The 22,304-nt window shown below is 35.0% G+C and overlaps 3 protein-coding genes, 1 non-coding gene and 1 pseudogene across 9 annotated transcripts; 3 read left to right on the top strand and 2 right to left on the bottom strand.

The window, feature by feature from the left end:
* Positions 1 to 527: 527 nt before the first annotated feature.
* ATSEC20 (Sec20 family protein) lies at positions 528 to 5,682 on the top strand. Of its 5 annotated transcripts, none has more exons than XM_088215311.1 (10): positions 528 to 737; positions 1,572 to 1,740; positions 2,200 to 2,328; positions 2,463 to 2,859; positions 3,594 to 3,663; positions 3,942 to 3,997; positions 4,146 to 4,221; positions 4,328 to 4,364; positions 5,101 to 5,215; positions 5,302 to 5,682. In XM_088215311.1, the coding sequence occupies exons 4-10, from the start codon at positions 2,573 to 2,575 to the stop codon at positions 5,540 to 5,542; spliced, it is 882 nt and encodes a 293-aa protein (XP_088071437.1). In that variant the 5' UTR covers positions 528 to 737; positions 1,572 to 1,740; positions 2,200 to 2,328; positions 2,463 to 2,572; the 3' UTR covers positions 5,543 to 5,682. The 5 variants fall into 5 exon arrangements, with proteins under 5 accessions (XP_088071437.1, XP_088071439.1, XP_088071436.1 ...); XM_088215313.1 differs by having other exon boundaries at positions 2,200 to 2,256; XM_088215310.1 differs by lacking the exon at positions 1,572 to 1,740.
* Positions 5,683 to 5,707: 25 nt separating this feature from the next.
* On the bottom strand, positions 5,708 to 7,147 carry LOC110813962 (Adenine nucleotide alpha hydrolases-like superfamily protein). Its single transcript, XM_022041258.2, has 2 exons — positions 6,351 to 7,147; positions 5,708 to 6,105 (listed from the first exon to the last, which is right to left on the bottom strand). Exons 1-2 carry the CDS (start codon positions 6,785 to 6,787, stop codon positions 5,943 to 5,945), a joined length of 600 nt encoding a protein of 199 aa, XP_021896950.1. The 5' UTR covers positions 6,788 to 7,147; the 3' UTR covers positions 5,708 to 5,942.
* Positions 7,148 to 8,236: 1,089 nt separating this feature from the next.
* GATB (GLU-ADT subunit B) lies at positions 8,237 to 15,941 on the bottom strand. Of its 2 annotated transcripts, XM_088215316.1 has the most exons (9): positions 15,790 to 15,941; positions 14,721 to 15,404; positions 14,217 to 14,425; positions 12,091 to 12,231; positions 11,779 to 11,982; positions 10,664 to 10,861; positions 9,653 to 9,721; positions 9,008 to 9,124; positions 8,237 to 8,853 (listed from the first exon to the last, which is right to left on the bottom strand). In XM_088215316.1, the coding sequence occupies exons 2-9, from the start codon at positions 15,349 to 15,351 to the stop codon at positions 8,773 to 8,775; spliced, it is 1,650 nt and encodes a 549-aa protein (XP_088071442.1). In that variant the 5' UTR covers positions 15,352 to 15,404; positions 15,790 to 15,941; the 3' UTR covers positions 8,237 to 8,772. The 2 variants fall into 2 exon arrangements, with proteins under 2 accessions (XP_088071442.1, XP_088071443.1); XM_088215317.1 differs by lacking the exon at positions 15,790 to 15,941 and having other exon boundaries at positions 14,217 to 14,426; positions 14,703 to 14,910.
* Positions 15,942 to 15,946: 5 nt separating this feature from the next.
* Positions 15,947 to 16,028, top strand: TRNAS-AGA (transfer RNA serine (anticodon AGA)). Its single transcript has one exon. It is a non-coding gene; the product is annotated as a tRNA-Ser (tRNA).
* An 822-nt stretch (positions 16,029 to 16,850) lies between these two features.
* LOC110813933 (hydroquinone glucosyltransferase pseudogene) lies at positions 16,851 to 18,410 on the top strand (annotated as a pseudogene).
* Positions 18,411 to 22,304: the final 3,894 nt, after the last annotated feature.

The raw sequence follows: 22,304 nt of genomic DNA on the forward strand, positions 1-22,304 counted from the left end.
AACATTCTATTCTAGAGCATTACTCAAATCAAATTTGAGCTAGCACAAGATAAAAATGTGATCTTTAACGTTCTGTCTCTTTTAATGATATAGTGGAGAATGTAACAAATAAAAATTTCGATATATTGAGATTCCAACAAATCAAATATTTAATGTAAAGTTCGAAATATTCCAATGAATATTTTTGAATGAAATGAGAAATATAACAAAATTAAACTTTGCACACAATTGAAAAAAATTCAGGAGATTATGAAAAATTTATAAATAGATACAGAAAAAAAAAATTAAATTGAAAATAATTTCTCAGGGAACAAATAAAAATTAAAAAATTCCCGACACGGCAGCAACTGAGGTATCTCAAGAAGCCAATCGACGTGGAACACGCGGCAGGCTAGTCCAAAACGACGGGTCTGGTCACGCGACGTGTGAATCGCATGGCCGAGAATTAAAGTTTTTTTGAACGGTCCAGATCTCATCTTGCAATGTATGGCCACGATTTAATTTTGTATTCCATATAAAGGGCACTGTTGTTTTGACAAAAAAGAAAGAGGAATGAGAGAAAGGGAACCAGAAGAGAGAGAGAGGCTGTCGGTGAAAGGAGAGAGTGGTACAGAGGAAAATCGGGGATTGAACAGGGAGGTCGACGAAGGAAGATATTGGCGGAAGTCGAGAGTCTAGGGTAGAGGAGACAGTGCGAGGAGCGTCGCTACAGCCAACATCCTCAGTCGAAATCAAGAGTAAGTTAAATTTGATCCTCACACCCGAATTAGAAATTATGTGCATTTGATCTTCTTGCATTAAATGAGATCTGTTCGTGGCAGAATTATGATGAGAAATTCTTGGTGTATCAAAATCTGTAGATTCATTTTCATACAGGAAGAGAATTATAGGAGTATGCATAATAGAGAGGATAGGACTTCTGGAAAGGATAGGGTCTGGTAGGATATGGAAATTACTTAGGGAGACGATGGATGGATGAAAAGAGGACTAAATTCTCAAGTCGATCTGTTGAGTGGAAACTGGGAGAGTAATATCTATTAGACACTACAGATGAGGGAATTTGTATCAAATAGGGAGTTTAAGCGATGGAGCCTAGCTATGGTAAAATAGCTAGATTAAACTAGGGGATTCTGTTAGGAAGAAGGTCAGCCAGAAGGAAACCATTAATAGAACTGTAGGAGGAAGACATAGGGAGAGAAAGAAACAATACGGGATTTATGCTAAACATAAAAGGGAAATTGGAAACCCAGATCTGACAGCTAGAGAGAAAAGAAGATGAGAATATGAAAATTTAGAAACTGGGAATGAATGTAAGAAGGGAAGTAGGAAATCCAGGGAAAATGGTGGAATGACAGAGTTGGGATAGTGTTTGCTTGAGCATAACTGAAACTGGAAGGAAAATAACAGAGAGGGAACTAAATTAATGTAACTAAAATTGCAGACCACAGTATTTAAAAATAGAGGATGAACATTGTGCATTGTAGGGAAAAGTCACGTGTGTGCGTGGGTGGCCAGAATTTGGTCGAAAAGCGTATGTTAGTTCCTTATGTACCATTTGTGGTGTGTTTCAGGTGCCTGGTGCAATGCCTGGTGTGCTCCAGTCTTGGGGTTGTGTGTGTGTGTGTGTGGCCTGCTTGTTTGGGTCGAAGGGTGAAACCTGAATGGTTTATGTTGTGCTTACTGTATGCTGCAGAATATCCCAGATGAGATGTGTGTGGCGTGGTCTCTCTAGACCGCTGGGTATGGACTTGCTTGAGTGATTTCTTAAAACTCTCTAGTATGGGAGAGGGCGAGCAGAATGTTCAGTTGTATTTTATTGGTGTGTGAATTGAAGGATGATGACCAGAACTTAAGTGATTTCTTAAATCTTTCCAGTAAGGGGGAGGGTGAATAGAAAGTTCTGTTGTATTTTATTGAGTGTTTGGTAAAGGGGTGTGGAGTAGAAATTAGTGAATTTTTGGTATAATTTTGATATTGTTTAATTGAAGGATGATGATAAGAAACAAGGTATGGATGGGATTTAAAAGAGTCTGAAATGATAAATGAAATGAGTGTGGGAAATTGAAGAAACTAAAATGCAGTATAGAATGTTGGGAATGTAAGGTGCTTGAGAGTTGGGTGTGCTAATTTCCATTCGTTTGGTTTGATTTTCAAATCTTATTTACTGGACATGTGTAGCTCATTATCTTATTATTACAGATCAGGTAAAGCAAGAGCAAGAGCAAGATGTACAGGAGACAGGCCACACTACTTTAGGTGTGCAGCAGTAAATTTTATTGCTGAAATTCTACTATACATGGAAATGATGCATGCACACTTGAGACAGGGGTAGGATTTTTCTTCTCTGGTAGACTTGGTGTTGAAATTTTAGCAGATAGTGGATGTATAGGTATCTATCTTTCATACATGCAATGGAAATTCCCTTATGGATTTGCTCATGGATGTATTTCTACAAACTGTAGGACATGTGAATGAGAAAGCTTGTGAATAACACCTTGCCTCTCACCTAGGATACGTGTTACATAGAATCTTGGGAACCCAATTCTCAATCTTCAGGTCTTAGATCTGGAAAATGGACAAGGTTGTGGAGGCAGTGGAGATGACAAAGAGGGAATGGGGAGAGACATACGTGAAGACCGAGGAACACATAAAAGCAATCCAAGATTATGGGAAATCAATAAATAGAGAGGGAGGAGAGAAGAATTCACTTCAGAGATTGAATGGGCTAGCCCAAGATGGCTTGGCTCTCCTTAATTCTTTGGAGTTCAACTTTGATCTTCTCGCTCCACAGCTCCCTTCCGATGAACAAGTGCAATCTGCTCAGTCGTTGCTTCAATCTTGGAAGGATCAATCCCACAGGTCTTAAAACATTTTCTCTATCTGTGTGAATTCGTGTGTGTTTCTTTTTTCGTTTTGCTACTTTGCTGTAAAAGTGGGAAAACTAAGTCTGCCGGTCATCTGTCTTTTTTTTTAATCTCAAATGCAACCGAAATGAGGGAAAATTGCATCTATTACTAATTTATCTTATGTTATTGAGTTTCTGACACAATATTTTGTTAATTGGGCTTCTTAGAAATAAAGTGAAATTTTGGTTTGAAGAAACATTAGGGGTATGAATCTCTTATTGTGTCAATGTGTCTGTTCATGAAAGAATGGAACAGGGGACAATGAAATTTAGTTTTATTAGTCTATAAATTGAAAGTGATTCATTTGAAAAATAATTATTTTTTTGTAGGATTGAGAACATAAAATTTAATGTATTTTGTGGGATTCAATTGAAGCTTATATTTTTCACTGTCTAGAATCAATCTCAAGCCTTTTTCTCCCTTGGCTCTCAAGTTTATTTACAAATAATATCGAATTTGATGGAATTTAAAATAAAGTCAGACTTCTTTAAAACTGAAGTTTAGCATAATTCTAAGTTTATGATTTTATTTTTATTAAAAGAATAATTCTAAATAAAAAAACCAATTTTTGCAAATGAACCTAATATCTTCCTCACATTTCTTTTGAGTCAATCAATCAGAGATCTTAATTCATATTTGTTTGAATTTTATTTCTTATCTCTGATGCCGGTATAAATTTGTGCACAGTTTGCGATTGAATCTAAGGAATGCTAATTTGCAAGCAAAGGCTAACATGAGGAAAACTGCTCAGGAAGAGGTACTGATCTTTATAAAATGTAGACTTGAGTGATTTAAATGTTACTAGTCCTATTTGCTACCTGAAAATGTTTCCTATCTCTTGTTTGTTTTATACCATTCTTTTGCTGCAATTATTTAAAATTATTACCTGGTTCTTGAACAAACTGGATTTTTCTTTCCGTTAACTGCTTGATATCTGGGCACTAAACTTTTTTTTCACTCAAGAAATATTAAATTATGGTTTTGTTTTAAAAACTTATGCGAATGACTTTAGGAAAATTGCTTTGATGGTTGCAGAGAGAACTTCTATTGGGTGGTGGTGGGGAGTCTACAATTCGCAGGCGTAACTTACAGTATGTATCTCTCTGTAAATTCAGCTAGATGTATGCTTTTACATCCCCATTGTTAGTTCAGTGATAATATGTGGGGTAATTTCTTTCTCTGACTAGGTTTTTTAATTAAATTCTTTCACTTAATCGATATAATTATCTTTGTTTTAAGGACTAAGGCTGGAATTTCATTAGCTGCAGAAAGTATAACGGATAGCCTTCGTCGCACCCGTCAGTTGATGGTTCAGGTTAGTAAAGATGCTCTTATGTCTGCAATAGTTTATGCCAGTGTTTCTCTTTATGACATCTTTGCACCTGGGCCTATAATGAGGTTTCTTGGATGTGTGCGTACAGGAGGTGGAGAGAAGTGCAAGCACACTCATGACTTTCGGTACTTTTCTATCTCAATCCTCCAAGGATTGTGCTGCTTTAGCATTAAATCTGTGAAGAATGTCAGATGTGTATTTTTTTGAATTTTATAGTAATATATATTAGTTTTCTGGAATTACATTAGTTACACAAGGCGTGTTTTATCCTAATGCTCTTTAAACCTAATTACGTACTTATTTTTAACATTATTGATAACTAACTATAACTAACTAAGAGCTATGAGGTTTCAATACTTGACCAGCGGGGAAATTTTTCATTTTCTGGATAATGTTGTCTTTACACATTACAAGAGCATTTTATATTATCCTTGACCTGAAATCCTGAATAGAGAATATGTTCAGTAAACTAGAGTACTTCCTTTGAATGATGCAAATCAGTGGAAGGCTGATTGATCATTGGTATCACATAATAATTGAAAATAAAGACATGATGCGAGTTCATCAAGAATCATGTTGTTACAGAATACTTCCTTTAGAGGAATGTGATATCTTGCTGCACGATAATACCCAAGAGCAAGATCGATTGGGAAAGAAAGCTAAAAACAATATTAGCATGACTCTTCTGCATTTGATGAGCAAAAGCAGTTCATGTTTTATTTTTCGTCGTAACTGATATAACTCTTTGAGGATATCGTATTCTCCCTTTTTTTTTCTCTTGTACGAATAAAGCTTCTTTTTTATTAAAAAAAGGTAGTTTAGAGGAGCCAAGTTTAATGTGATAATATTTATGACTTGCAGAGGAATCTACTGGAGTTTTGAAGAAGGCAGAAAGTGAATACAAGGGACACCGCTCATTGCTGATGCGAACACGAAATTTACTTTCCACAATGCAACGTCAAGACATTATTGATAGGTATGGAAGAGGAGTCCATAATTTTACATATCCTCTACTTGGTGGCTAATCTAATTATGAGACTAATGTTGGTTTTATGTGGATAGGGTGATTCTCATAGTGGGATTTCTCTTGTTCTCCTGTGCTGTTCTGTATGTTGTTTCCAAGCGTATTGGGATATTGACACTACAGAGGAAGGTTACTGCTGCCCTAAAGGCTGGAATGGCAAGTAAAGCAGGGATTGGACAAGGAGCTGCTGAAGGTGGTAGGGATCCTCGCCGAATCCCTGATAACATAGTTAGGGAATTGGAGGTTCCTCTGGGACAACCCATGCATGATGAACTTTGAAGCTCTATTATCTGTGCAAAATTAGGGTTTTGTAAGCTTTTCTGTGAGAAACTAGCAATAGATATTTGCGGCTTTTCTCATCGTTAATATGTTTTACATGTAAATCATTCTGGTGAAATGCAGATTCTCTTTTCTGAATAGCCTGAGTCTCAAGTAAAGGAACTATAACCGAAGAAAAAATGTTGATTACTACTTCTATTCCATTGTCATATGGGTTGCTGAAATATCTACATCTATGGATTGTAAGTGGAAAAAGCATACACATGGACTGTTCATAGCTAGAAAGGAAAAGAGAACAGATAATCAGGTTCACCGAGTCTGTCAATTTTCACATTTAGCATGTTCATGTGGTCAAATTATTGCACAGCAGGAAATGATGAAGATTGGAATTCAAGTGTGACTAAGCCAGTAGCCAGAAGTTCTTGTGGGTTTTAGTATTGAGAAGATAGCCTCCATTCTGACCCTTTTTTTGTACCGCAACACAAGTGCACTTGCTGTTCTCAATCAAATATTCTGCTGTGTCTACTCCTCTTGCCCCTCTTGAACCTCCCGGCAGCCTAGATCTGTTGGCACACGGATAAGCCATTGATTAATTGGCAGATTATTTCATATTTAATCTTTTTAGTAGGTTTCTACATATTAACCTAAGGGACTAGGTGGTTTAGCTGATAAAATTTCAAGTATATTTTGCACAATATTTGAAGCTTGCTCACCATCTATCTGATTTACCCACATTAGATGCATCTCATTTCTTTTTAATGTGGCCAAACAAAAAAGAAAAAGTTACTTGGGTAATGAAATGGCTGACCCTAGTAATGCAGAGGCAAAAGTCCGTCGTTGGCCTATAATGATAACATCCACACCAAGTGTGCCGCTCCTAAGAAGAATGGCAGCAGCCTTGCTGCTCTCCGTCTCCATCCTCTCTACACGCACCCGCATCTTTGGCTGAGCCATCTCGCATATACGCTTCATTTGCTCAAGAAAGTTCACATTTTCTCCAGGAATATTAACTCCTTCCATAGATGATGATGAAGGGGGTCCATACGATCCAGAAGATGAAGATAATCTGAGAAAACTCTGAAACGTGTTCTTCCATGAATTTGGGTTCATGACATGGACTAGAATGAGCTCATCTTGATCCAACACGGCGTGGGAGAGGGCGTATTGGAGTGCTGCTGCCGATTCCCTAGTTGGGTCTGCTACGACCATAACCTTGCGAGCCGGTGGGTTGCCACCACTTTCCATGTCCCGTGGCAGCGGCTATGGTATGCAGCGATAGAAACACCCGCTGACCAAGAGACACGAAAAGCTTGGTAAGGTGTTTGAGAAAAATGGCAAGAAATATTTGTGATGGTGTGATATTGATAATGATATTGTCATCTCTCTCTCTCTCTCTCTCTCTCTCTCTCTCCCCTAATTGATGTTTATCACCAACAAACATTAACTGCTGATGAAGTGTTTGTTAGCTTTCATTTTGTGATCCACAGAGAAGAGATTTGTAGGCTTTGTGCTATATTTGGGTGGTGACATGGTTGGTTCGTAGTAAACTTTGCCAAATTTAGTGTCTTGCTAGTTTTATCCAACAAGACTTGGTCAATTTCCCATTACCGCGTCCTGCACAAGCCTGGTTCTCCTGGATTTCAAATCCATTTTGGATATTTCTAGTCCAAGTCTGTATCGTGTTTCAAATCATGTTGATTCCAGATTGACTGGGTAAATAGGTTTGTTTTCATATTATACATATAGAACAGATACCGAAAAATAAATCATAGACTTTGAATTTAATTATTCAAGTTACTTTAACATTTAATTTAGTCTTAGTTTCAACAAAAATTTAAGTAAAAATAAAAAAAATATCAAGTAAAAGTTAGACTTGGACTTGATTTTGACACAAAAAGAATAACCCTAGATATTTCTAATTATTTTGCTAAAATACGGATTTATAAAGAATGAATTATAACGGTTAATTTCACCATGATAGTATGTTTAAGAGAAACTTTTACTCTGATAATATAAATGTAAAAATTTAACTTCTCGTATAAATTAATATATTCAAGAAAATTTCCTTATGGATCAAAGTCATAGTCATAGTCTGACTTTATAATTGAAAGATTTTTTTCTTTTATACAACTAATTTGTAATTAGCTCTCTATCAAAGCTCTATTTAGTTTTTCAATTTAATTATATATATATATATATATTAAATATTATGAATAAAAATTTAATAAAATAAAAAATTTAATTATAAATTTTTATTTATATTTTATGTCTATTAAATTCACATCCAAGTGGTAAATAAAGCTCAATCAATTAAAAATTTAAACTAAAATATCCTTTAATAAATAATAATATTTAAAATTATATTATAGAAAAGAATAACAATTTTTTTCATTTTACCAAAATTTCCTGATTTTTTATTTTTGTCAAACTTTTTAACAACTTGCTAGATTAAAAAAAATCAAAAACAAAATCAAGTATCCAAATACTTTTTTGCCTTAAAATATTATGAGCTAAAAATTTGTTAGTGCTTAAAGCTTTACAAACTTGAAAGCACTGAAAGAGAATAGATTAATCTAAGCACCTCAATCTTGTGATGTTTGATTTATTTCGTGTTAGCTTGAAGAAGATTCATACAAAAGAACACGTATATATATATATATATATATATATATATATATTGGAGATATACACATATAATCGTGAAAAACTTCTGTAACATTATTATCATCAAAAGGAAGAAGGCAGACCAAACTTAAAAATAGCAAGTACTGTTACGAAGTGCAAAATTTAAAGACCAGCCGGGTGCACAGGTATAGTCATCTTCGTGAAACTTATGGTGCCTTGAGTTGAGTCTTCGAAGCCAACTTGAACTAACAAAAATGAAGTATTACCAAAAGAAAATGTACAGAACGTTATAGAAGATCACCAAGTCTTGGAAGCCAGATCACTCTTCCATGGTTTATGTTTTTGGTTATATGGAGTTCAGCCAACCAAGATTTCTGCAAGCTAGTCACCCACATAAATATGCTTCTACCTATAGCCATACAAGACATTTGGTGGATGACCTCCGCAAAAACTCTAGCTTTCCGACTCCCCATCGAACATAAATCCTTACACCACCCCAAAATTGAAACCTTTCACCAAGATTTAGCTCATCATTTGCCAAAATCCATGCACCTAAAAGTTGCAGAAATGTGGGATCCATGTGCAGAAAATATCCAAAAGAATTTTCAGCCTTTTGCATTCAGTTTCTCCATAAGTATCTTATTTAGAAGCCCCGGATTTGCCTTGCCCTTTGACATTTTCATTACCTTCATACAGTTGACACGCTCGTCAGAAGAGCCAAAGCAATTAGTAACTTTTTCTCTTTGGAAGAAAGATGGAACTAATTAGAAACCAAAAACAAAAAAAGAAAAGGGAAAAGCTGCAAAGAAGCTTTTCTCCTGAAAGCCTGCAACATCATACCTGGCCAGCAAAAAAACCTTGTAGCTTAGTTTTTCCTCCACGATACTGTTCCAGCTGCTTTGGATTATCTGAAATCACCTTATCTACCATTGTTTCAATCTCGGCAGGATCTGTTATCTGCGATATCCAGAGCATGTTGTGTTGTGTTCAAGCCATTTGAATTTGTTACAGAAAGCATGGTAGAGGACATTCTCTAGCTTTCGTCATTGAAGTATAAAATGACTGGAACCTATAACAATGCTTGGTTTGGCTTGTATAGAAGCCCAAATATGATCATGCTTTGTATCTATCATGATCTCCATTTTTTGTGAATCTTAAATCTTGACGAAAGTCCAGTAATGAATGCAGACCAATTATATCTTTTCATTTAACTAGCTACTCAATCCATCTATAAAATGCAGTAATAAGAATATTATTCACATATTGCATTCAGGACAGATGTTCAAAATATTTTAGCAGTCAATGACAAATACTCTCGACATTCAGTATTTAATATTTCTTCTCTCGCTTTTCTTCTAAAACCAAAGTACAGACTGAGATTGCATCATATAACTTGAGATTATCAGAACAGATCCAACAAAAACAGTTCTTTAATTATTCCCCATTAGTTATTCTAGATGAACTTTTGCAAAATGTGCAACTTACCTGAACCAGATCTTTTTCTTTAATCAGTCCCTTGACAGTTCCACCTTTGGCTAACAGCTCAAACAGTATCTGTCAAAAAAGAAAATCTTGAATGAAATTTTGTGAGATAAATGTAATCATTGAAAATGTAGCAAGAGAGTGCATATAACTTGACTTGCACAAGAAACAGAGCAACACTGAGCAATAATGACCACCTCTCAAATAGACAAATCATAAATTAATTTATCATTTACTTTTTTTATAAGGAAAGAAAATTCATCAGGACACAGCAAGGAGTGCAGCTGCCCATAGTATAAGAAAGTATTAATATGATCGACAAAGTCTTCCTATCATCTTCTTATCCCCATAAAAAAAGAAATATTCTTCATGCTCTACTGAAAGTCTAATGAAACAAAATCGTCTAAGCAAAAAAACTCAAAATTTAGAGCCTTCCATCCGTGATACTCCTAAATTAGCCAAGTATAAACTATGCAAAGGTCACAATTCTTTATAATTCCTTCTTTTTTAATGAAAAGCACAAAATTCTTCATAGGCCTGCATGCCATACAGCTGTATACTAGGGAACTTTGGATGCTATGCCACTTTACAGAACAACCATTTTTATTTGTGTTTCCTATATGTATTTAACTTGGATCTACAAGAGATTGCAGGTCATAATTCATCATACTTTTTCTTTTTTAAGAAAAAACAAAACATAATTGCTCATGCTTAATCTAAGGCCTGCATGCTATACATCTATGTACTACGAAACTTGGATGCTCAGACACTTTCCATAACATATGTTTTATTTGTATTCCCTCTATGTATTTAATTTACATCTTTAAAAGAGCTTGCATCAACTATGCAGCCTTTCAAAGCCAAGTTAGAAGGGAGACAAGTTTAGAATCAAGTATTTAAAGAAAATCATTTTATTAAGCTGGTAAAGGCCACATGAGTATACCATAAAGAATCAGAGAAGAAATGCGAATTATATAACTTGTGAATAGCATCAGCAATGGAAATAAACTTAACCTCTTTTCCAATCTTTCCACTAATGGTTCCACCCTTTATAGAAGCAATCAGTTCAGCTAATTCATAGGGAGTAAGCTTGATTTCATTTATAGACAGCTTCTCATTTTTCATGTAGGCAGCAATATCACCCATTATCCAATTGGCAGCCAGCTTCACTTCAGCACCCTTTGAAACAGTTGTGTCAAAGTATTCTGCAACCTAAGATGTGTAGCAATCTATCACGATCCCATTATGAACTAATACGATAAACAAAAAGATTAGCCAATGGTCTTGTGCATTTGTGATACCTTAAAAGCATGAGTCACACAGCCTGGAGGCTAACCACATTAAAAGGTAACCCTATATTGAGAGAGCACTTTCCGGCAAGTGGTAGAATCATGGAAACCTAGCATCGCTAAGGCAGAAAACTGATAATATAGATTATCCTAGAGGTTTTTAACTTCATCCACTTAACCTTCAGTATTCTTAATGATTAAACACACACTCTATTTAGATTGAGAAAAGTGGAGGAAAAAGAAAGGAAATGACGTTCAGCATCTTTTTCTTTTCTTGAATAAAAAATAATAATTCGTAACCTTATGTTTCGATTGAGGGAAGTGTTGTGAAAGGAAAGGAAAAGAATGAATTTTCACCTTTCAACCTCTTGTTTTGTAAAAAAAGAAGAGATAATGAGCAGGAAACTGAGCATCCCTCCATTTTTTTTACTTTTAATTTTTCTATTCCTCCAAAGTGGGAGAAAGAGAGAAAAAAGAAAAACACTTCAAAAATTTTGAAGAGAAAATTTGCACATTATCCTTATCTCCTAACTTTTTATTCTATGAATAAAATGTATCATTGACTATTTTCTTATTACAAATTTTCTCCATTCTTTCATAAAGTTAAATTAAACAAAATGTTACAATCTTTTCTTTACTTTTTTAACTTTTAGCTATTCAAATCAGGGAAATACTCTTCATTTCCATTCCTTTAAAATCACTCCTTTCCTTTCCTTTGATTTACTCTCCTATTACTTTTCTAATTTTTACTAATTACCTTTCATTTATTAAGATTCCTTTACTGATTTTACACATGTCATGCCACTAATACAAACACACAAGACTGCATTAAGTACTTACATTTATGTCATTTGCAAGGAAAAGTACATCCTGCATGCTTAGGCCCATCTTCTCATACCTCCGACGCTTAGTTTCTGGCAGTTCTGGCAAAGAGTTACTGATGCTATCGATGTAATCTTTAGTGAGAATAACTTCTGGGAGGTCTGGTTCCGGGAAGTATCGATAATCAGAAAGTCCTTCCTTTTTCCGCATTGTAATTGTTTTCTAAGCAGTATGAAAAAGGTACATGGAAGAGATTAGTAGCCATGGAGTTGACAAGTGACCCATATCCAATATCCTTTTTTACCAGAACAAATCGCAGAAGCTAAACACCTGAGTGCTCTCTTCCCAAAGTCGAGTTTCTTGTATAATTTTATCACCTTGCCCCTGACTATGGAGAAGCGTCTGTCTTGATATCTCAAAATCAATGGCTCTGTTAATTGAGGAAAATGAGTTCAAATTCTTTATCTCAACCTGTCAGTAAAGAATAGAATAATTCATCAGCTATTAAAAAAATATGTCGTCTGTAAGCATCTTGAAATCACATTAAACCAAGAAAATTATAATTACTGCATCTTGCACGTAAATGTGATTCAGGATAGATCCATCATTCTGCACCTTCAAATGAAGTCCTGATTGCAAGAAAATATTTTGGTACAAATCTAGTCAGTCACCCGGGAGGTATCAGAAGGAGTAGCGATGCAACTTTAGCTGCCTGCTTTTTCTTCTCCTTAACTCCCTATGATTGCTACATCCTTGAAAAGTAGGAATGTCAAGACTACTCTGGTGGATCTCCTCTAGACAGCTTCGATATCCAGATTTTCAACACAAAGATGGTTTCTTATGATTGAGAAACTCAAAAGAAATAAAAACACATCCTACTATGAAATTACTCATCAAAGGACTGCCTATGAAATTTCTTGTTCCCAACCGTATAAGTTCACATATAACTATTTTACTTCTATTATTTAATCATAATGTACTAATGAAGTTTGCTAAAACAACAATGAAAATGCAGACAGTAAATCTAATGCTATGTCGCTATGCAAGTCAATGAACCTTCCACCATAGAATTTTGAATATTAAACTTTGAATTCCAAAGCATTCTAATAAGAAGCAACTAACAGTTTGTCTTTTTTGGTGAGGAAAAGAGCATGTATTAAAAGCATGCCACCTGCATGCTGCCCCTATACAAAGCAAGAACTAAGAAATAAAAACCAAAAGATCAACAAAGGTTCTGAGATCATCCCCAGAAATGATAGGATGATCTCTAAACAAAAAACTAAAGGTCTGAAACCAGTAGTCTCTAATATTAACAAAAGAAGAAACTTTGTAGTAAAAAATTATATTGTTCCTTTTCTTGAGAAGAAACGCCATGTAACTCGCATGGTAACCAGTAGTTTGAAAGGAAACAGATTCTTCCTATTTTTGCCAGTAGAAATACCATTCTAAGCATAGATTTTATCCAATACAGGGCTGTAGCAAGAGAGGAGTCTCATAATCTTCTCACATTAGGACACTGAAGAATAAGGTGATTAGGGGATTCATTCTCCCACAAGCAAAGTGGACAACCGTTAAGGATATGATCCTATTGTCGAGAAAGAACGTTGGCTACAATATTCTTCCTCCCAACTCGATATTCTACGGCAAAATCAAACACCAATAACTTGCTAACCCAACGTTGTTGAGGCAAATTGATTGCTGCTCCAACAGAAACTTAAGACTATAATGGTCTATTTTGATTTGGAACTGTTGGCCCCATAAATAAGGCCGCCAACGTCGAATGACCTTCACCAATCCGATCAGTTCTTTTTCATAAGCAAGTAGTGTCTTATGGCGAATAGCTAAAGGTCGACTGGAAAAAGTAATCGGTCTACCTTGCTGTTTCAGGACAGCTCAATGCACAAATCAGAAACATCAGATTCAATAATGAAAAGGCAGGACAAATCAGGAAGAGCCAACACCGGAGTATAAGACATGGTCTCCTTAAGAATGTCAAAAGTAGCACGAGTTTCATCAATCTATTGAATTCTTGAGCATGTTTGTTAAAGGAGCAATAACTCCATAATTGTGAATAAGTTTACGGTAGTAATCAGTCAAACCTAAAATAACTCTCAAAGCCCTAATGGAAGAAGGCAATGGATATTGATGCATGGTTGAAATCTTTATCATTATCCACGAAAACTCCTTTTTGAGAAATAACATGGCCCAACTAAGCAATTGAAGTTTGACCCTTCAAACATTTAGCCTTCTTGAGGAATAGAGCCTTGCTGTATAGATAATACAGTCTGAAGGAGTTGGAGATGTTCTACCCAAGACTTACTAGAAACCAAAGAGAAAACCAAAGAGAAAAAAGAAGAGAGAGGAAAATCTTTTGCTTCTAGCTTAATAAGGTTTTGGATCCAGTCATATTTAATCCCCTCAAGAATAGAAATTATTACATGAAAAGGAATTGTTACCTTTGTACCAAACTCTAATTGCCCAGTTGGTCGTACAGAAACATTTACATCACAGCGAAGGGAGCCTTCTTGCATATTGCCATTACTCACCCCCAAATACCGAACCAACCTCTGTAATTCTGCAGCATACTCTGTAGCTTCCAATCCATTTCTCATATCAGGTTCGGAAACAATTTCAAGCAAGGGAACCCCTGCTCTATTCAAATCAACCTGCAAAGGACAACAAATAATAGAAACATCTTAGGCATAAATGGAAGTTACCAGATTAAACCCTATAACTGCAAGTGAAAATAATGAATATAAATAGATCCCAGTTTTTACAATACCATTATTCATGTATAAAGAAACTCAATCATAAAGCATTGACTTGTTAGCACTTGAAATTTGATAAACCATGGAAGAGAGCAATCAGACATATAAGAAGGTGGGATTATTTTTTCCCCAAAGAAAAAGAAAGGACATATTTGCATTAGCAAAGACAAATACAGTGAAAAAGAGTGATTTCCTGGGAGTAATCCTCGTCTCCTGAATGAAGTAGCTTCCCTGCATCTTCCTCCATGTGAACCCTGGTGATGCCAAATCTCCTGTGGCCGCCACCAAACTCAACTGGAAGATCTATATCAATGTGACCACCAGCTGCAATTGGGATATCAAACTGAGATATTTGATAACCCTTTGGGAGATCTGGGTAAAAGTACTGCTTCCTATCAAACTTTGAGTTCAAGGAGAGTTTGCAATTGAGTGCAAGGCCCAATTTCACAGCATGCTCAATAACTTTTGAGTTCAAAACTGGCAGGGCACCGGGCAATCCCATGCAAATGGGGCAAATACTGGTATTTGGTTGAGACCCGTAATTGTAAGGGCAGCCACAAAAGGCCTTGGTGACCGTAGAGAGCTGGACATGGGTTTCTATGCCGATTATTGCTTCGTAGTCAGTCATGATCTTATCCAGTGTTTTATTCTGGGTCTGTGGAGAAACTTTGATTGGTGAAGGCTGTCGCTTTTCTTGAGTGGCTGTCTGGCTTTGCGAGCTCTTCATTGTACAATACGAAACACGGGCATTTCTACCAATCAATGCCATTCGGCAAAGCGAAAATGGACTGGATTGAAGGGTTCTAAACAATGGAGTAGCCATTTTATCGGCTCTCTACTCCAATTTTTATATATACACAACCAGCACCACTGCTTCTGCGGAACATCAAAAAAGAAATGGGATAAATCTAGTATTTTGATTTATATTCTACGTTTAATACTAAAAGAAGTGAAAACCCATATGATATGGGTAAATAAAAATCGCATAAATGACAAGTTTTGAAGCAAGCCCAGAAAGTTCAACTATCAGAGCGTGAAATATTTGGTCAGAAACAAGATAAGCCACTGATAATAAGTGAATTTCAACACAAAACGCAGAAAGAAAAAAAAAAAAGAAAAAAGCGTAAAAATTACAAACAAGAACCAATTGAATTTAATGATGTTTATGTTTCAAGAAGCCGACCCTACGGAGACAAGAACTCGAAGCTATACAATTTCGTTAGCAAGAAAGGAGGTATAAAAGAGAATGAAATATACTTACCTGATTCTGGTTATTGTATGGGTGGGAAGGAAAACTCGAACGAGTAAGATGCTGAATAACCTACCAACGGTCACCGTCATCCACATCCTATTTTAAAAAACCAAAGGTAGGGCAGAATGAATGTTCTTTTATAACTTTTGATCAGATTGAGAAACTGGTGGGCGTGCCGGAGTGGTTATCGGGCATGACTAGAAATCATGTGGGCTCTGCCCGCGCAGGTTCGAATCCTGCCGCCCACGTTTTAGTTAATATGATGCTGATTATTTCTGCATGAATAAAACAAGAAGGAAAAAGCTGCTTTTCTTGTCCCTATTTTTTCTAACAATAAAGGCCTAAATTTCAACTCCATACCAAAATCTTTAGAAACCATTTTATAATTAAAACATGAAAAATATTAATTATAACTAAATTTTGATTTTGTTTTTTTTTTTAAAAAAATTTCTTGTATCGATATCAAAAAATACAACATTCATTCTGTAAGAACAGTTAACAATAATTATTTTAATCTATTATTTGATATGGTATAAGTTAAAATCAATCATATGTTATTAATTAATAAACTATTATATTTTAAATTATTTATGTAAAAATAAGGACAAAAAAATTATGCACGATGTCGAAATGTAGATAATGATATCTTCTATAAATTACTATATGTTTTACCTAACATTATAATTAAACTAGTTCTACATATTTTAGCATTTCAATAGAATTAAATATAACTAAAAATAAGTAATTAATTATATTTTTCTTTCAAAATTAAATTTTTACAATAACTATTTTAATTTATTTTTTAATACGATATTAACTCACTAAAAATATTTAATTTTGATAACAAAATACTAATACAGATATACCCATTTTAAACCTATCCTATGTCACCATCTCATAAATATATATATATATATATATATATATATATATATATATATTAGAGTATCAACTCAGAAGTAATCTGATTTTTGTCATAATTATTTCAATAGGTGAATTAACATTATATCCAAATCAGAATTAATCAGATTCTTTGAGGCCTATATAATAAATCCCTCATCTTCTACTTCATGGTGCCATATAGAGCTCATACATTATTACAAAACACCAACCATGGAAATAACGCCAAGGAGACAATAGCTAACATTGTGATAGCACCTAGTCCAGGCATGGGCCACTTAATCCCCCTCATAGAATTAGCCGAACTCCTCATCTCGAACCATGGCTTACAAGTCACGTTCATTTTACCCAGTGATGGATCGCCCATGAACGCCCAAAAACGCATCTTTCAATCCTTACCCACTTTCATTTCCGCCATCTTTCTCCCTCCTCTGTGCTTAAATGACTTGCCTAAGAACACCCAGATCGAGACTCGGATCACGACGTGCCTGACTCGCTCTTTCAAAGTTTTAGGAGAGTCATTAAAAGTCCTTACTGAGTCAACCCGGGTTGTCGCACTCGTTGTCGACCTTTTGGGGTCGGAAATAATGAGCGTGGGTAAAGAATTCGGCGTCCCTTCTTACATTTACTTTCCTTCAACAGCAATGCTACTATCTATGGTTCTTTATTTACAAAAGCTTGACCAAAAGCATTTGTGCGAATACAAAGATTTACCCCAACCAGTCATCTTCCCCGGGTATACTGTTCCACTTCATGGTATAGATTTTCCAGACCCTTTGCACTATAGAAAAAGCCCTGCTTACAAAGATATTTTAAACTGGAGCAGACGCTACCTAGTAGCAGCGGGGATTATGATCAATAGCTTCCTCGAGTTGGAAACGAAGACGTTTAAGGCATTGATGGAAGAAGAACCTGATGTTCCTCCGATTTATCCTGTTGGACCAATAGTACGAACCGGTTCGAGCAATGAGGTTGATGGATCTGGGTGCTTGAAATGGTTAGGAGAACAACCGAGCGAATCCGTTCTTTTCGTGTCTTTCGGCCAGTGGTGGCACTCTAACTCAAAAGCAACTCACTGAGTTAGCGTTCGGACTAGAAATGAGCGAGCAAAGATTCATCTGGGTTGTTCGGAGTCCAAATCGAAAAAACTAAAAACGGTAACTTTTTCATCCAAGAAGATGAAGATAGAGTAGATTTCCATTTCCTGCCAGATGGGTTCGCGGAGAGGACCAAAGGGTCCGGTCTCGTGGTGTCATCATGGGCTCCCCAGGCTGAGATACTGAGTCATGGCTCAACCGGTGGATTCTTGACACACTGCGGATGGAACTCGACACTGGAGAGCATTGTTAATGGAGTCCCGTTGATTGCATGGCCGTTGTACGCAGAGCAGAGGATGAATGCAGTGCTGCTGGCAGATGATTTGAAGGTAGCATTTCGAGTTAGAGAGAAGGAAGAAGGTATAGTGGTTCGTGAGGATATTTCAAGATACGCGAGAGAAATAATGGAAGGAGAAGAAGGGAAAATGGTTAGGAAGAAGATGAGAGACTTGAAGGATTCGGCGTTAAAGGCTTTGAGCCAAGATGGATCATCCACCAAGTCTCTTGCCAAAGTTGTAGAGACCTGGAAGAAGCTGGAACAGTAGTAGTAATAATCAGAAAGTAAAAGTAATTTTCTGTTAATTGTTTTATCAGAAAAATAATGCATCTTCTTCTTTTAGAGTAAAACGGAGACAATACTCCAAAGCTATAAATTCAGTATTTATATCTTTTTAACAAATTCAAATTCAATTTAAACTATTAGTAGAATGTAATTTACATTTTTATGTGATATATAATAATTATTTATTATAATATTAAAATATTACAATATTTATCATTCAAAAGATCAAAGAAAATGCAGGTTATAATCACATAGCAACACTATCTTGAAGTCACCAAACAATGTTAATTATCAAAGCATCATTAGTTCAACAACATTTTCAACTTAATTACCAGTATTCAGATATTTAATTTCAATTTGTTCGTAATGTGCGGTTAGAGTATGTTGAAGTGCAATCATAATATACGAGATCTAAATATATATGTGATTATATATGAGATTATAGTATATTAATGTGCAATCATGATAAAGATTCAACTTAATTTAAAATTTATATACATATTATTAAAATAACTGTCACAATGAAACATATAATAGTTTAATTTAATTTTTTAAATAAGTTTGTTAATATTTTAATATATATATATATAAGTTGATTTTAAGTCTTGGATTTCAAAAACATCAATGAATCAAAATTTACATTTTAGATTTTAGAAGATGTTTTTTTTTTTTTCTTTATAGGTTAAAGGAGTTCTTTCTAAATTTCCATTCTTTTTTAATTATTTTCTATATTTAATTAAATATTTCCAAAAATATAAAAATTTGTTTAAATTTAAAATATTTTTAATTATATTAATAACTTTATCTAAATCTTAAATCTTATTTGAGTTTTTCCTTTAAAGCTATTTCTTTTTAGGAGATGTAATCTTCTCATAAATAAATTTATAGTGGTTTTTACATGTGTGTGTATATATAAACACATATATTTTACCACTGTTTTTTGATACGATATAATCCTATATCCATCAATTATAAAATTTATATTGTGTAAGATAGCACTGTATTATTTTGGATTAGAATTTAATAATTTCTTATTTTCTGCAAAACCATGTAAATTAATACCTTAAGCACATAACTAAATAATTTAAACCATAAATCTTAAAAAGAATTTAGATATATAAATAAATTAATTCAATCATCAAGACCTTACTCCCATAAGCAAAAAATTAGCTGTTATTTCACATGGGCATCTGCTAATTTTTTTTGGTTTTAAGTATTACTTCTAATGTTTTGTGTTTGATGGTCTCTCTTTTGTTGTCTGATGAGTTAAGAGAATTTGTGTGTTTCTGCATAGGGTTATTAGATTTTCATTTGTTTAGTGTAGGGAATTTTTGTGTTCGGAATTTTGATTTTGATGTGTAAATAAGTTATTCTGAGGTTTGAATTAGAGTGATATATATATCTATATGGGTTGACACTTATGTAGCCAAAACTGGAGGATTTTTCTTCCTTTACATTTTCTTGTGCTTTAATTGACTGTGTTTGCATTAATTGAGAATCAAGGTAGAGCAAAATTCGTGTTCTTCTTAGAGCTTAAGAATGTATATATGTTTCATCCTATTGAACAAGTCAGTCATCTCTCATGTCTAGTTTTTTTTCGGGTGTTTGTATTTCAATATTCATGAAATTTTTTTATTTTTAACAGTATAATACCTTAAAACAATGTTTAGAGATAAATTTGATATCTAAACTGTAAAGGTTCAGAACTTAAAAGGAAATAAAATCATAAATTAAGTGCGAAAACGAAATAATAGAGTTTAAGATTTACATTCCTTACTCAATAATTTAGAATACAAAATAAGGTTAAAAGAATAATCATTCTAAAAGAACAAATAAAAATTAAGAAAATAAATAAAAAGTAATATGCTTAGCATTTTATGGTGACATTTACTAACTTTTGAAGGGAGTCCGGGTGGTGAACTTATTCACAACCCTCTTATTGATCGAGATCTGGGTCTTGATCTTCTTGATCTGAAATAATTAATGAAAGGGTAAGCTAAACTAACCAAATAAGAATATCACACTACTCACCGATATAAAAATTGAAAGTTGGCAAAAATCATAAAAATAACTAATAAAACTCTTAATTTAAGTAAATTCATTTATCATTAAAAAAAAATTATTTGTTACATATATTTACCGTTGTGAGATTTCCAAAATCGACCTATAGAAATAATAACTAAAATAACATTCCAATCTTATTTTCAAGTGAGCAATAACAAACATTTTTTCTTTTTATTTGTCTACTGGTATCCTTAAGGGCCCATAAGGATGTTTCACTACGCGTAAACTAATATCCAAGATTGTCAACTAACCAGCCGTCCCCATATCCCGTCCGATATGAGCACTAAAAATATCATCTCTCACTACCTCGTCCGGTATAAAGGTGAATCGGGTCGTCTTCATACCCCGTCTGGTATGAGTGTCAAAAATATCATTACTCGATACCCCGTCTAGTATGAGACAACGTTCACGGTAGGGTCCTTATGTACCCGATCCGTCCACCATCTCTTAGGATATATAGTAAGACTACCATTCATTAATTCAAATGACCAAAAAAATTTACATTTGTATATTAATTAATAAATTTTACAAATCAACCGTAAATCATGAAAGATAAGCAACATATATATCAAGGAAGTACAACTAAATCATTCAACTATTCTAGTATATCATCATGTATTTAAAGCTGTAAATTCAACAATCAGTTACACAGGATAACAAATAAATAACTAACCGATTTCGGCTCCATTAGTAACCTGTAATTGCTCTCAAAGTTTTCTAATTTACACAAAATATTATATTATCGGTTATTAAGTTTCAATTCTATAACAGAGAATAAGGTGATGGATTCTTACCCGAATCGGTGTCCGAAACACCGAACTTTCTACTGCGCCTACTAGCGGTTCTCGGATTTCCTGAATTGGTGATTAAAACACGTTTCACGTACCTAAAAATATCTCAAAAAGTCCAAAATCAGTGTTAAAATTTTTTTTTGCCAATTTCAGAATTCTAACACACAGCACAGCCGTGTTTCAGCGATAACACCACCATCCGTGGCGGTGGTTTGCCTCGACCTGGCCGTTCTTGGCATGTTTTGGCATGTTTCGGCCGATTTTATACCCATCCCTGCAAGAAAACACGTTATGGGACATTTCTTGGTCGAAAAAAGTCAAAAAAACAAAAAACCTACTGGCGGTAGAATTTTTCGGCACGGTGGTTTCACCAGCTCACCTTTGCAGCTGGGTATTTTTTTTTGTCAATGTGTAAAAGACAGAACGATGAACACAATGATTGAAAAATCGCACAAAACAGGAAACAGGAAAGGGCTCATCGGAGGCAGTTGCAGGTTTTGCCCGCAACGGCGCTACCAGACTTTGTCCGCAGTTTTTAGCTCCTCTGTCATTCTTTTTGCTCCGATTTGGCTATGGAGGTGCTCGGAATCAAATTCCGAGCGGATAGGAGAATGTTTACCTTTTTTGGCGGTCGGAGGTGGCTCCGATATGGCGCCGAGTCAGCTTCTTTCTCCGACGACTAGTTTTTCTTCTCCGATGGAAGGCTGGCAACTAGGGTTTGAGTTCAGTGTGATGCGAAATATTTATGTTTATCTTGCATAAATCTGGGCTGTTCATCGCGTTTAATCAAGATCTTATGATCGCGTTTAAAGAGGAAATAAATTTGAACCATTCATTACGATTTGATCTTAACCGTCTGATCACGTTTAAAGAGAGAATGAATTTGAACTGTTCATTATACTTAATCGCGACCGTCCGATCACACCTGAGGAGGGAACGGATCCGAACCATTCACGCGCGCGGGAACACTTCTGGGCCGTCCGATCGCAAGGCATGCGGATCGCCAATGTGGCCTCTTGTGTGACACCAAGTCAGCTTGCCTTGCCATGCGGCACACTCCGGTTCGTCGAGATTGCTGACTGGGCGGTCCTACGTGATAGAATTTTTTTA

Source organism: Carica papaya, chromosome 3 (genome assembly GCF_054855325.1).
Source record: "Carica papaya isolate Zhongbai chromosome 3, ASM5485532v1, whole genome shotgun sequence".
In the NCBI taxonomy this organism is placed as follows: Eukaryota; Viridiplantae; Streptophyta; class Magnoliopsida; order Brassicales; family Caricaceae; genus Carica; species Carica papaya.

Coding starts and splice junctions, on each gene's coding strand:
- LOC110813962 (XM_022041258.2), bottom strand. CDS start 6,787: ATGGAAAGTGGTGGCAACCCACCGGCTCGCAAGGTTATGGTCGTAGCA. Junction 6,106..6,350: donor TTTGCCTCTGCATTACTAGG/GTCAGCCATTTC, acceptor GTGTGCCAACAG/ATCTAGGCTGCCGGGAGGTT.
- ATSEC20 (XM_088215311.1), top strand. CDS start 2,573: ATGGACAAGGTTGTGGAGGCAGTGGAGATGACAAAGAGGGAATGGGGA. Junction 3,664..3,941: donor GGAAAACTGCTCAGGAAGAG/GTACTGATCTTT, acceptor TGATGGTTGCAG/AGAGAACTTCTATTGGGTGG. Junction 3,998..4,145: donor ATTCGCAGGCGTAACTTACA/GTATGTATCTCT, acceptor CTTTGTTTTAAG/GACTAAGGCTGGAATTTCAT.
- GATB (XM_088215316.1), bottom strand. CDS start 15,351: ATGGCTACTCCATTGTTTAGAACCCTTCAATCCAGTCCATTTTCGCTT. Junction 14,426..14,720: donor AGACGAGGATTACTCCCAGG/AAATCACTCTTT, acceptor GTCCTTTGCAGG/TTGATTTGAATAGAGCAGGG. Junction 11,983..12,090: donor TTTGGGAAGAGAGCACTCAG/GTGTTTAGCTTC, acceptor CATACTGCTTAG/AAAACAATTACAATGCGGAA.